The sequence below is a fragment of the Mandrillus leucophaeus genome, unplaced genomic scaffold, assembly GCF_000951045.1.
Source record: "Mandrillus leucophaeus isolate KB7577 unplaced genomic scaffold, Mleu.le_1.0 Scaffold339, whole genome shotgun sequence".
Lineage (NCBI taxonomy): Eukaryota > Metazoa > Chordata > Mammalia > Primates > Cercopithecidae > Mandrillus > Mandrillus leucophaeus.
The window spans coordinates 3,298,417-3,313,181 of record NW_012103576.1 but is presented as its reverse complement, the minus strand read 5'-3'; the positions used below and the strand labels follow the sequence as shown (position 1 = coordinate 3,313,181).

The window sequence follows — 14,765 nt, the reverse complement described above, 5'->3', positions numbered from 1 at the left end:
AGTAGCTGGGATTAGAGGCATGTGCCACCACACCTGGCTAATTTTGTATTTTTAGTAGAGACGGGTTTTCTCCACGTTGGTCCTGCTGGTCTCGAACTCCCGACCTCAGGTGATCCGCCCGCCTCGGCCTCCCAAAGTGTTGGGAGTACAGATGTGAGCCACCACGCCCGGCCTAAGATGACTTTTTAAGTGTTGTCACTTTTCATCTCATCCACCCTTTATTATCACCTTCTTGCTATACAGTCTAGGCCATGTTATCACTGGTTTCCAAAATGTAATCTCACCTTATTTAAAAATCCTTTTCCTTGGCCTTTTACAACTTGTAGAATTTAGGAATTTGGGGCACAAAGCTGTACCTGGGGTTCAACTCTTAAAGTGATGTTTTAGAGGCCTGCCAGCTTTGGTAGCTGCGATTGAGGATTGCAGAACAGGAGGCATAGGCTGGCCCCAGGTGGCTGTCTCTAGGCAAACCTACAGCTAAATGTGTCTGCTTGCCTGCTTGCATCCCTTCTAGGATTAATTCATGCCTTCATTCAACAAACATTTATTCAACATAATGAGAGCAAACCAATAGTCCTAGTACATTGGTGGTGAGTGCCCTAGAGTAGCATATCTGGGTCCGGTGGGAGTCCAGATGCAAGAATTGACAAACCTCCTGGTGGGAGAATAGGGGAAGGCTTCCCAGAGGCAGTGGCATTTGAGCCCGGGCTTGAGGAATGAGTAGGAGTTTGAGGTGAGAGCTGGTATTTCCCTGGGACAATAAGAGCACAGTGTGGCGGCGCACAGTGGCTCACGCCTGTAATCCCGGCACTTTGGGAGACCGAGGCGGGTGGATCACCTGAGGTCGGGAGTTCGAGACCAGCCTGACCAACATGGAGAAACCCCGTCTCTACTAAAAATTCAAAAATCAGCTTGGTGTGGTAGCACATGCCTGTAATCCCAGCTACTTGGGAGGCTCAGGCAGGAGAATCGCTTGAACCCAGGAGACGGAGGTTGCAGTGAGCTGAGATCGCACCATTGTGCTCCTCCAGCCTAGGCAACAAGACAGAAACTCTATCTCAAAAAAATAAATAAATAAAAATAAAAAAGCTCAGTGTGTTTGGGGAAGGTCCGAGTCGGAATGAAGGCAGTCTTGGGGTACTGTGGGACTCGAACCAGGGAAAATCTCCCAGGACTGGAAGGTAAGGAGCCTGGTGTGTGCTGGGTGGTATATTTCTCTTATGGGTAGTCTGGGCCCAGCAGGAACTGAAGAGGGTCTGGTTTGACAGTGGTGCTAGCCCTTAATAATTAGGGAAACAGCCCTGAGGGGTCATGGCCGTTTCTGGTTTAAGTTCCACAAAACCTTGAACATAACAGCTCTGCCTCCTCTGTGGTGGGAAGAAACAGCCGGATTGATTTTCAGTCCTGACTGAAGCCTGCTATGACCTCTGTACCCTCCTGCCGCCCCTGCCCCCGCCACCTGCACGTCATAACCTTGCCTGGTTGACCCAGCTCTTCCCGGGCCCCCTCCTCTGCAAGTTACTCCTGTCCCAGGCTCTTCTCTCAATGGAGCAAGTTAATGTTTGCTTAGCTCTGCCCACCCCTCTTCTCAGAGGATTTGAAACACGGCTGCATGACATTTTGCAGCGCCTTTGGGGCTGGCACTCAGGCGTGGGTCTGGCTGGAGTAGCCAGGACTGCTGTTGCTTGGCCTGGTTCTGTGGTTCTCTGGCAGCTGCCTTCGAGAGCAGGGATTCTGCTTTCAAGGTGTGATTTCAGGCAGGGTGGGAGCTTGCAAGGGGGGAGTGAGGATGCAGCCCACTGCCTTTTGTATGACCAGGAGGGGAAAGAATGTAAATAAATAGCACCTTCCCATGTGGGGTTGCTTGGGGAAGGTGCTGCTGGTTTTCCCTGGAGTATTCCCCCCAAAATCATCCCTGGCAATTCTAGTAGGAACACGCTTCCCCCTGGCCCAAGGCTGGGCATAGGTCTCGCTTTTGTGGTCTCTTGGGAGTTGATGTGAAAGTATGTTTTCCCTTTCCCTCAGGCCCTACCTCCCTCCCCTTCCCGAGACCACCCTGACTGCATCTAAAGCCCTTGCCTCTCCTTACGGTCATTTCTGTTTGTCACCAACAGTCACTTCCAGCAGTGGAGCCCTCCCACTTCTGCCAGCCTAACTGCCTTTTAAAGGGAACAAGCCTTTCCCCCTCGGTTAGCCCCTTCTGGATCCCTGAAAAGATGGGGAGAGGCCTGTGGTGATCCCCCTTGCCTTTTTTGCTTCTCTTGCCCCAGGTACAATTTTGGAGTCCCTGTTTCAGTGGGAGGGAGGGAGTTAGCAGCGCCCTCCCCCTTCTTGTTGGGGTTGGCTTCAGCACCCTGACTGCCCTTTGGCTAGGGTGACTGGGGAGGCGGGAGCTGGCTTCTTCAGGGCTGTCTTCAGGAGCTTGGGGTGAGGCTCTAAAGAAGGGAGGCAAAAATTAGCCAGGCGTGGTGGCGCATGCCTATAATTCTGGCTACGCAGGAGGCTGAGGCAGGAGAATTGCCTGATCCCAGGAGGCGGAGGTTGCGGTGAGCCGAGATCGAGATTGCACCACTGCACTCCAGCCTGGGTGACAGAGCGAGATTCAATCTCAAAAAAAAAAAAAAAAAAAAAAACCAAAACAGGGAAAAAAAGGAGAGAAAGAAGGGAGGTGATTTCATGCACAGTGTGTTTCCCCAGGGGCACACAGAGCAGTCCTGTGCCTTGCCCACCCGGGAAACGCACTGCAGCATCTATGTTGGGGTTTTATTCTTTAACCTCAACCTCCTCCTTGGCCACTCCCACCTACAGCTCCCAAGGGCAGGGGGCAATAGTTTTTTTCTGTTGTTGTTGTTTTGAGACAGGGTCTCACTCTGTCGCCCAGGCTGAAGTGCAGTGGTGGGATCTCGGCTCACTGCAACCTCTGCCTCCCAGACTCAAGCGATTCTCCTGCCTCAGCCTCCCAAGTAGCTGGGATTACAGGTGCCTGCCACCACACCCAGCTAATTTTTGTATTTTTTAGTAGAGTTGAGGTTTTACCATGTTGGCCAGACTGATATGGAACTCCTGACCTCAGGTGATGTACCCACCTTGGTTGGCCTCCCAAAGTGCTGGGATTACAGGTGTGAGCCACCACGCCTGGCCTAATAGTTCTTGCTGTACTTAAAATACCAGACTTTCAGTGGGTAACTTCACCCTTCCAGTCTAATACCACCCCCTCCTTTTTTTTTTTTTTTGGTTAGGATGTACCATTTTCTATGATGCTTACCTGAAATTTGGAGAAGACTTTTTGAGCAGGGGGAGATGCAGTTGAGTTTTCCTCCTTTGGGACCCAACTGTCTGGCCTTGAGTCTTTTTCTCTGGGGCATATGAACCTGAATTTGGGGTCTGAGGCCTTTCGGACGGGAGAGAACAAAGTGGTGCTGGGAGACTGATGGGGGGGTGGGGGGGCACTGGCCGGAGATAGGATGTAGGCAAGGATAGAAGGAGGGTAGAAGGGAGGGCGTTGCCTAGAACTCTAGAAAAGGGGGCAGTGTCTCCTAGAGGGAAAAAAGTAGTATTCTTAAAATAATGCCTTTCAGCACCCAGTGACCTGGTGGCCTCCAAGTGGTATCATTACCAGTGCTAATAAACGTGTCTCTGCTCTAGGCGAGCCAGGAGGTGAATAGGTGATGATTCAGATGTAGACCTGAAAACACAACAGGGGTTTATTTGTTTTAGAAGAAGATTACCCATATGACACTTTTAGCCAGCTGCCCTTAGAGACTTAAAATAAGATTGTATTTAAAAGAAAAATGGGTTTTGCATACCTTTTGAGGCATTCAGTGGTTCTCATGTCTCTCCCCTTTGAGCAATGCCCTGTACATCCTGGGTGGCCATTTTGGCAGGTAAGCTCCAGGGAAAAGGTGAAAGTGCTAGGGTGTCCACACTCCTGGCAAGAGCCCTAGAAAACAGGGTAAACAGTCCAAAGAAGGGAGTCTAGTCAGACTGGGCTCTGGCAGGGACTTCCAATGCTAGGTGTGGAGCCTCCACTTTGTAACCAAGAACCCCCAGTTCCTTGTAATCCTCCTCACAATCTCACCTCACAGTAAGTGAGACAGGAAGGTTTTATGGGGACCCAGGAAGGCAAGAGGCATTCTGGGGAAGGTGGTGGTGGCTCTAATCCTGGGCCTCATGTCCCTTCTCTGGTTGTATCTTCCATGCTAGAAGAGCACCTCTTTCTGATGAGGAGTCAACGACAGGCGACTGCCAGCACTTTGGATCTCAGGAGTTTTGTGTCAGCAGCAGTTTTTCCAAGGTAAGAGGCTTTATGGAGCCACGTGCTGTCCACCAAAGGATGGAGTTGAGCTGCCCAGAAGGTGTGTCCAGCCTGCCATCCCAAGAAGTGGGCAGAAAGGGACAGGGTCTCTCCCAGGAGTTGGTGTTGGTGGGACACAAATTGGCTGGCTGCCCTCTGCGTCTTCCGAGACCTGGTTGGTCGAGTTGCAGAGAAGACCAGCAGTTGCCTCTCAGGGCTCTCAGAACACTTGCACCATCTTCAGCGAGCTGGCTGAAATGTGCATGCTATCCTGTCGTTGCAGGTGGAGCTCACGGCAGTTGGAAGTGGCAGCAATGCCCGGGGGGCAGACCCAGATGGCAGTGCTACAGAAAAACTTGGGCACAAGTCAGAAGACAAGCCTGACGATCCCCAGCCAAAAATGGACTATGCTGGGAACGTGGCAGAGGCCGAGGGCCTCTTGGTGCCCCTGAGCAGCCCAGGAGACGGGCTCAAGCTTCCCTCATCTGACAGCGCCGAGGCCAGCAACAGCAGGGCCGACTGCTCCTGGACTCCACTCAACACCCAAATGAGCAAACAGGTTGACTGCTCGCCTGCTGGAGTAAAGGCTTTGGACTCTCGGCAAGGTGTTGGAGAGAAGAATACTTTCATTTTGGCAACTCTGGGAACCGGAGTCCCTGTGGAGGGGACCCTGCCTCTGGTTACCACTAACTTTAGTCCTCTGCCAGCCCCTATCTGTCCCCCTGCTCCCGGTTCAGCCTCTGTCCCCCCCTCTGTTCCAGATGCATTCCAGGTTCCCCTCTCCGTCCCTGCCCCAGTCCCCCATTCAGGGCTTGTTCCAGTCCAAGTTGCCACTTCAGTTCCAGCTCCTTCCCCTCCCTTAGCACCTGTCCCGGCTCTGGCTCCGGCGCCACCGTCGGTGCCCACGCTCATCTCTGACTCGAACCCCCTTTCCGTTTCGGCCTCGGTCTTGGTGCCTGTGCCAGCTTCTGCTCCCCCTTCGGGCCCGGTCCCCCTGTCGGCTTCAGCTCCTGCCCCGCTTTCAGTCCCAGTTTCAGCTCCTCCCTTGGCTCTCATCCAGGCTCCTGTGCCCCCTTCAGCTCCAACCTTGGTTCTCGCTCCCGTCCCCACTCCGGTTCTGGCTCCCATGCCGGCATCCACACCTCCAGCGGCCCCTGCCCCTCCGTCTGTGCCCATGCCCACTCCAACCCCGTCTTCCGGCCCACCTTCTACCCCCACCCTCATCCCCGCCTTTGCTCCCACGCCGGTGCCTGCACCCACCCCAGCCCCCATCTTTACTCCAGCCCCCACACCCATGCCTGCTGCCACGCCAGCTGCCATTCCCACCTCTGCACCCATCCCGGCCTCCTTCAGTTTGAGTCGAGTGTGCTTTCCTGCAGCTCAGGCACCAGCTATGCAAAAAGTACCCCTGTCCTTTCAGCCAGGGACAGTGCTGACCCCGAGCCAGCCGCTGGTATATATCCCACCTCCAAGCTGTGGGCAGCCGCTCAGTGTGGCCACACTGCCAACCACTCTAGGGGTCTCCTCCACTCTTACACTCCCTGTCCTGCCGTCCTACCTGCAGGACAGGTGTCTCCCAGGCGTGCTAGCCTCCCCAGAGCTCCGTTCTTACCCGTACGCATTTTCTGTGGCCCGGCCTCTGACTTCGGATTCCAAGCTGGTGTCTCTGGAGGTGAACAGGCTCCCTTGCACTTCCCCATCCGGTAGCACCACCACCCAGCCTGCACCCGACGGAGTCCCTGGGCCTTTGGCAGATACGTCCCTCGTCACTGCTTCTGCCAAGGTGCTTCCAACTCCACAGCCTCTGCTGCCAGCCCCCAGTGGGAGCTCAGCCCCACCACACCCCTCCAAGATGCCCACTGGCACCGAGCAGCAAACAGAAGGGACTTCCGTTACCTTCTCTCCTCTTAAGTCACCGCCACAGCTGGAACGAGAGATGGCCTCTCCACCTGAGTGCAGCGAGATGCCCCTTGATCTGTCCTCCAAGTCCAACCGCCAGAAGCTTCCATTGCCGAACCAGCGCAAGACACCCCCCATGCCTGTGTTGACCCCCGTGCACACCAGCAGCAAGGCCCTCCTCTCCACAGTCCTGTCTAGGTCTCAGCGCACGACTCAGGCTGCCGGCAGCAACGTCACCTCCTGCCTGGGCTCCACTTCCTCACCCTTTGTCATATTTCCTGAGATCGTGAGGAATGGAGACCCGAGCACCTGGGTGAAGAACTCAACCGCGCTGATTAGCACCATTCCTGGCACCTACGTGGGAGTGGCCAACCCAGTGCCTGCATCCCTGCTGCTGAACAAAGACCCCAACCTGGGCCTCAACCGTGACACCCGCCATCTCCCCAAGCAGGAGCCCATCTCCATCATTGATCAAGGAGAGCCGAAGGGCGCTGGTGCCACATGTGGCAAAAAGGGCAGCCAGGCTGGTACTGAGGGACAGCCAAGCACAGTGAAACGATACACCCCAGCCCGCATTGCCCCTGGGCTGCCAGGGTGCCAAACCAAGGAACTCTCTTTGTGGAAACCCACGGGGCCGGCAAATATTTATCCCCGGTGTTCAGTCAATGGGAAACCTACCAGCACCCAGGTCCTGCCTGTTGGCTGGTCCCCATACCACCAGGCGTCTCTGCTTTCCATTGGCATTTCCAGTGCTGGGCAGCTGACCCCCAGTCAGGGGGCGCCCATCAGGCCCACCAGCGTTGTTTCAGAGTTTTCTGGTGTGCCATCTCTCAGCTCCAGCGAAGCCGTGCACGGACTTCCCGAGGGGCAGCCACGGCCTGGGGGCTCCTTTGTTCCAGAGCAGGACACTGTTACAAAGAACAAAACTTGCCGGATTGCTGCCAAGCCTTACGAAGAACAAGTCAATCCTGTCCTCTTGACCCTCAGCCCTCAGACTGGGACCCTGGCACTGTCTGTTCAGCCTAGCAGTGGGGACATTCGAATGAATCAGGGGCCTGAGGAATCAGAGAGCCACCTCTGCTCTGACAGCACTCCTAAGATGGAAGGCCCCCAGGGGGCTTGTGGCCTGAAGCTGGCAGGAGACACGAAGCCTAAGAACCAAGTGCTGGCCACCTACATGTCCCATGAGCTGGTCCTGGCCACCCCCCAGAACCTGCCTAAGATGCCTGAGCTGCCTTTGCTACCTCACGACAGCCACCCCAAGGAACTTACCTTGGACGTGGTTCCGAGCAGCAGGAGGGGCTCCAGCACCGAGCGCCCACAGCTTGGAAGCCAGGTGGATCTGGGGCGAGTGAAAATGGAGAAGGTGGATGGTGATGTGGTCTTCAATTTAGCCACCTGCTTCCGGGCTGATGGCCTTCCAGCGGCTCCCCAAAGGGGCCAAGCTGAAGTTCGGGGTAAGACCGGGCAGGCGCGAGTGAAACAGGAAAGTGTAGGGGTCTTTGCTTGCAAGAACAAGTGGCAGCCAGATGATGTGACGGAATCTCTGCCGCCCAAGAAGATGAAGTGCGGCAAAGAGAAGGACGACGAAGAGCAGCAGCTGCAGCCCCAAGCCAAGGCCATGGTCCGGAGTTCCCACAGACCCAAGGTAAGTGCCGAGCTAAGGTCCAGGGTGGGGCCGAGACACTGCTGGTCTACTTCGTGCTGTGGATGGCAACCTCCTGTGACCCCTACCCTGTGACACAGTACTGCTGGGCAGCTGTGTGAACTGAACGGATTGGAAGGCTTTTGTAAAAGGAATAATGACCTGCTGTCCCCTCCCTAGGTCACATTTTCCATATACGGTGTCTCAGCCTGGGGAGAGGCTGGCTTGTAGTTTGTAGGATGTGGGAAATGATTCCGTCCCTGGGGTAGGGAAGCCATTGTCCCAGATGAGGTCGGAAAGCGGAAGAAGGTATTGGTGAGGGAAATCAATGAATAACAGGCTCTTCCTTGAATAACCATTCTTCCTTTTCCTATACTGAGAGAACACTGGCCTTGAGAACTTAGGGATGGGGAGAGCAGGGGCCTCTGACGGGGTTGTTCCTTGCACCGCTGGTGGGGGGCCTGCTTGGGATTTGCTGGGAGCCTTGTGGGGTCAGAGCCAATTTGGCTTCTGTGCTAATCCATCAGTTTCCTACCCGCTCAAATGCTCGAAGCAGCAGATTTGGGTTTTGGCCCATTGGGGATTGGATGGGCAAGGCAGGTTGGGTGTCTGGGTGTTGGTCTTAACAGGCTATGGATGGTGGCAGAGTTCTAGGCAAAAAGGTGGGCCAGGAACACTTGATGAGAATCCCCTGGTCCCCTAGAAGGGACCAGAGGCCACTGGTGATCCAAGGAGAATCTTGAAACATTTGAGGATAGGGTTTATTGAAAATCTAGAACAGCTTGAAGTTCTGTTAGCAAGCTTTCAAGTTGGATGTTGATGTACACTAAGGGACAAATTTCTGGCTAGAGCACTGTGAATTTGTCTGTGGCAAAAGTTTATGGTCTTTTCTGGACCATAGACCGTTTCGAAAAGCTAATGAGAGCTATGGAACTTGTCCCCAGAAACGTGACCTCGAAATTTTGCCAGTAATTTCAGGGGGTTCATGGACCTGACCTCTGCCCCATCGCCCAAAGCCCACCCAGGGACTCCAGGTTAAGAACCCCTGAGATAGGTGTTTGGGTGGCTTTTAACTCACAAACCTCACAACCACCCTGGTATGTCAGAGACACATGAAGTAGGAACGTGGGTCATGACGCAGTAGAGCATATAACATTTGGCAGGTAACTGCCATCTGCACTCGGTGGTAATAAGAATAATAATTCATGTCGTTAGAGTTGTGTTTCTACATATGTTATCTAATCCTTACAGTAACCCTATGAGGTGAATGCTACACCAATCTACAGGTGAGAAAATAAATGAAACAGAGGCTCAGAGAGGATACACTACCCAGTTACACAGCTACTAAATGGCAGAACTAGAACTCAGACTCTGGTCTCTGGTTCCAAAGTCCATGTTCTTCTTCAGCCAGCTATACCACCATATTATCTTCTACTCTCTTTCTTTTCTTTTCTTTTCTTTTTTTTTTTTTTTTTTTTTTTGAGTCAGGGTCTTGCTCTGTCACCCAGGCTGGAGTGCAGTGGCTCGATGACAGCTCATCGCAGCCTTCACCTTCTGGGCTTAAGCAGTCTCCCACTTCAGCCTCCCAAGTAGCTGGGACCACAGGTGTGTACCACTATACCTGGCTAATTATTTTTTGTAGAGACGAGGTCTCACTATGTTAGCCAAGCTAGTCTCGAACTCCTGGGCTGAAGTGATCCTCCTGCTTCAGCCTCCCAAAGTGCTGGGATTACAGGTGTGAGCCACTGCACCTGACTGTCTTCTACTCTCCGCCCATGGAACTGTTTCACTGAATGTTTTGCAAGTTTTTGTTGCATGGCTACTGTATGCCAGTCCTTCCCAGGCAATGGGAATACATCTTCAGGAGGGTGGTATCGTAGATTGATGAGGAGTATGCTCCCTGGAGCCAGACACAGAGCCTGGGTTTGAATTTTGGCCCCACCTCTTCCTAGCTATGTGCTGTTAGTCAAGCTACTTAATCTCTATGGCCTTCAGTGTCTTAATCTATGCACAAGACAATAATAGTACCTACTCATAGAGTTGTTGTGAAGATTAAATGAGATGATGATATAAAATGTCCATAATAGGCAAATCCATGGAGACAGAAAGTAGACTAGTGGTTGCCTAGGGCTGGGGAGGATGCAAGATTTGGGGAGTGACTGTTTAATGGGTACTGGGTTTCCATTCAGGGTGATGAAAAAGTTCTGGAGCTAGATAAGTAGGGATGGTTACATAGCTCTATGACTATACTAAAAACAACTGAATTTTACACTTAAGTGAATTGCATGGTATGTCTCAGTAAATTATATCTCAGTAAAGCTGTCATTTTAAAAACGATTAAAGAATGCGATATACATAAGTGTGTAGAGTAGTACCTGGCACATAGTAGGTGTTCAGTTAGCGTTAGTGGTTGCTGTTACTGTTAGCATTACAAACAAAATACATGTGGTCCCGCCTCTCATGAAGCTTATGTCTTACAGATGACTCAGTGACAGGTGGGCACTGCTCCATCCTATATTAGATGAACAGTTCAGTGGGCCCACTGTCAAATGCAGAGGGCAGAGAATAAAATTACAAGATCAGGGGCCTGGAAGCAGCTCTTCACAACTGCCTGTAAGGATTTAGTAAATGTCTATTTTTTGGAAGTACAAATCACTTCATTCTTTTTTACATGCCACCTTCCTGAGAAGGAAACTGTTGATCAGCAAACTAAGATCAGGGGTTTGTTTGAAACAGCCCCTTTCAGGGCTTGGCCAAGAATGAAAATAGTCTCCTGTTGCCAATACCACCTGCCCAAGTCCTCTCGGGATCCTAAAGGGCCTTCTGCATCACCAGCAGAGAGAAAGTTCTGCTTCATTTGGTGTTGGATGTATTTTATTGTCTTCTCATTCCTTGGAAAATTCTTTGGAAAATATTTCAAAACTCTGTTAACCAGAACATTCGTCTCACACAGTCTCCCTATCCTCCCAACTTCATGCATAAGTTGGAGTGTGCGAAATATTTTTATTCCTGACCTCAGGTGATCTGCTCGCCTCAGCTTCCCGAGGTGCTGGGATTACAGGCTTCAGCCACCGCACCCTGCTAGATGTTCTGTTTTACTTGTTTTTGTCTTAGGAAGTAAAAGTTAATGACCTGTATTTGAAAGAGCCAGCTAAGAATGATATTCAGAAATAAACAGGACATATTCAAATGTATGTGCATTTGACTTTATTCCCCCTGACTTAAAATAGTTTTTCTCCTGCCATACTTGAAGGTCAGTTTTTAAGCAGCAGTTCCCCATCTTCCTCTTTGCAACCAATGCTTTCCTCCTCCTAACACTTTGGTTTGTAGGAACTGGCAGCGAGCCAAGGGGGAAACTGAACTTGAATTTTTAGTTCAGGTCTCTGCTGAAAATAAGAAGCAGGAGGAGTTCATGGGATAGGAGGAGTCCTGGAATTTGATGGGTAGCAGTGATTCCCTGTCCCTAGAGAATTAGGAGGCCCCAGCCCCCAAAGATGTTCCATCAGTAAGGTATGTGCCATCCCCTTAGCTGGAGGTACACCACGATAACCTTCTAGCAGGCGAGGCATGGGTCAGCTTAGGGAAAAAACAACTCAAGCAAGTTTAACCCTTCCTTTCCTCCTCGGACCTGCTTTTATTGTTCCAACGTTTTGCTTATTCTGCACTCCCTGCATACTAGAATACTGGAAATCCCTACATTGCCCTATTTCTTGTTTAGTGGCACAGAGAGACCTCAAAGCTCATGAGAATACGTGACTGTTAGACTGAGAGTGTCCTTGCAGTGTATGAGCACAGCCATTGTGCCTCTTAGATGTGCCAGGCAGTGGGCGTGGGAGAAGCTAAGCTGAAGCAGCCAAGGAAGTGATTCGGGGAAGATAGGTAGTGAGAGCTGATGCCCAGAGGCCTGGGCTGGGGGCCAGGAGCCCCAGGTCCCAGTCCCAGTCCTGGGTCTTTCTCACTGCAAGCACAAATGTGCTAACTTGCAGGTTGGCCTGGTAAGTGGCAGTCCCTGAGCCAGTGGACACATGGGGTTGTGTGTTACCCTGGACAAGTCATTCAACCCTTTGTCTTAGAGCCTCCGTTTTCTTATCTGTTCAGTGGGGATAATATTAGCTTCTCCTCCCAGGGTTGTGGGGAGGATAAAATCCAATAATAGAGATGAGAGCATTTGGACAAGCTGAAAGTGCTGCAGAGTATAAAGTGGCATTATGAATAATGCCTGGGCCTTTTCACTGGGTTTTATAAATATGAGGATATTTGAATTGCTCCGGTGTCATGTTTTTCTTCTTGCCTTAGTTGAATCTATTTTCTGGTATTAATTTACACGTGAAAAGAGACAATTTTTCTTGAGTTGGCCTGTACTGAGAATTATTTTCAGTTGTTGGTGCAATACCATTCACAGTGAAGTTATTTGAACAATGTAGTCTCCCAACTTGCAGAAGAGGCATTTTGTTTAATGCCGGTCTCTCCATTGGTGTTTGGGTACAGAGAGTATGGGGCCTGACTTTGCACCTTTTAAAATGACTTTGGGTGTTTATTCACTGGCTTGTGAACGCAGACTCTGTAGACCTCTTTAAAGTGATGGGGTGTGGACGCCTACGGGGATTAGCTGGGGCCCTGGACTCAGTCCAAAAGAACCCCTGTCGCCCACTGTGGAAGGCAGCGCACGGCCCCTTGCCCCTGGTCCCCCACTCTGGGCAGCTCATGCCTCCAGGTCAGAAACAGGACACCCAGCTCAACCCTGGGAGAGCTTTCTTAAGAAGCGAAACTGATCTCAGACCTGACCCTCTACCTCTCCACAGTGCCGGAAGCTGCCCAGTGACCCCCAGGAATCCACCAAGAAAAGCCCCAGGGGGGCTTCAGATTCAGGAAAAGAGCACAATGGAGTCAGGGGAAAGCACAAGCACCGGAAGCCGACAAAGCCGGAGTCCCAGTCTCCAGGAAAACGAGCCGACGGCCACGAGGAAGGTAGGCCCCGAGGCCCTGGCCCTCTGGGCTGGCCTGCAGAGGGATCCCCGGGGCATGGTGGTGAGGGCAGAGGGGCTCAGGTGCTGACTCCTTCACTCTGGAAAAGTGAGACTTCTTCAGTGTGGAAAGAAGATATGATTGACCCCTCTGAAGTCTAAGGTGAGCGAGCAAGGATCAGGGGCCCCTTCTGCTCCCCCTGGGCGCTAGAATAAGGCTGAAGGAAGTGGTTTTCAGACACAAACACCAGGCCCACAACACAGTAGCCGACCCATTTCCCCGCGATGGGTCTAGGCTCAAAGAAACAAGTTTAAGGAGAATTTAGACAAAAACCACAGTATGGGGGTTCATTATGCTGTCTTTGGGTATACTGGAAAACTGCCATTCTGAAAAGATAAAAATCAATAGTTAGCTAGTTAGCTAGGAGAGTTTAGAGAAATCTTAAACGTTTATTGTCACTTAGGGACACACAGAATGTTTGGGATGAAGGGGCTGGTATGTGTCCCTAACCTGTCCGTTTTGCCACTAATAGTTTCTGGGCACCCTTATCAGGGAGAGAATCCCCAGCATTCCTGAGCATAGGAGTCCAGGTGCATGGTCTTGCCCATCTGACATGACTATGACCTGCCTCTTCTGGTCTATTTTTTTGGTTTTGTTTTGATTTTTTGTTTTGAGACAGAGTCTCGCTTTGTTTCCCAGGCTAGAGGGAGTTCAGTGGCACAATCTCGGCTCACTGCAGCCTCAACCTCCTGAGCTCAAGTGATCCTCCGACCTCAGCCTCCTGAGTAGCTGGGACCACAGGCATGTACTAGCTACTCACAAACATCTGGCTGATGTTTGTAGTTTTTGAAGAGATGGGGTTTCACCATGTTTCCCAGGCTGGTCTTGAACTCCTGGGCTCAAGCTATCTCCCTGCCTCAGCCTCCCAAAGTGTTGGGATTACAGGCGTCAGCCACCGTGTCCGGCCTGATCTGTTCTTAGCCGTTTTTCTCTGTTCACTGGCTCCTTGTTCCCATCTTCCCGCCTCACTCAATCCTCCAAGATTCACTGAGGTTGCCCTCCTCTGTGACCTGCTCCAGCTCAGGTAGAACTTCTTTTTTTTTTTTTTTTTTTTTTTGAGATGGAGTCTCACTCTGTCACCCAGGCTGGAGTGCAGTGGCGAAATCTCAGCTCACTGCAAACTCTGCATCCCGGGTTCAAGTGATTCTCCTTCCTCAGCCTCCCGAGTATCTGGGACTACATGTAGGTGAGCACCACCATGCCCGGCGAATTTTTGTATTTTTAGTAGAGGCAGGGTTTCACTATGTTGGTCATGCTGGTCTCAATCTCCTGACCTCAGGTGATCCACCCATCTCGGCCTCCCAAAGTGCTGGGATTACAGGCATGAGCCACCATGCCCAGCAGAACTTTGTTGAGGTGCAGCAACCTCAGAGTCCTAAGGGCAGTGGGGCCTCCTACTTTCCTACTTTCTGGCACACCATCCAGTTGATACTGTGCACTGCCTTTTCTGATATCAGCAAAAGTGACCAAACTCCCAGTTTTTAAAAACCACCTGGAACCATACATTGTCTACGAGAGACACATATGTGATGGTCATGTAAGGGGACCAAATAAATGTAACCCAGAGTAACCACAGGGTAAACACAAACTCTTTCTCAGTCTCCCCGCCCTGAGCCTTATAGGTGGGCTTTCTGGTCTTTAGGCTTTGACTGTAACATTGCTGCCTTCTGTCCCCAAACCACACATCACTCCAGGTTCCTTGGAAAAGAAAGCAAAGAGCAGTTTCCGTGACTTTATTCCTGTGGTTCTGAGCACCCGCACGCGCAGTCAGTCTGGTGAGTGAGACTAAGGTGATGGCCCCTCTAGGCATCCTCTATGAAAAGAGAGATCGAAATCTGGTTGAGCAGTTTTACCATGGGCCCAGGTGTCAAGTTGGGAATTTGATTCGCTGTGCCACAATGC

The 14,765-nt window shown here is 51.5% G+C and overlaps 1 protein-coding gene across 1 annotated transcript in view; it reads left to right on the top strand.

The window, feature by feature from the left end:
- BCORL1 (BCL6 corepressor-like 1) overlaps positions 1 to 14,765 on the top strand; it is a 76,471-nt gene that overhangs the window by 26,918 nt on the left and 34,788 nt on the right. The window contains exons 4-7 of the mRNA XM_011988841.1: positions 4,204 to 4,294; positions 4,578 to 7,841; positions 12,641 to 12,806; positions 14,558 to 14,638. Coding sequence (XP_011844231.1) covers positions 4,204 to 4,294; positions 4,578 to 7,841; positions 12,641 to 12,806; positions 14,558 to 14,638 — 3,602 coding nt within the window. The remainder of the gene's footprint in view (positions 1 to 4,203; positions 4,295 to 4,577; positions 7,842 to 12,640; positions 12,807 to 14,557; positions 14,639 to 14,765) is intronic.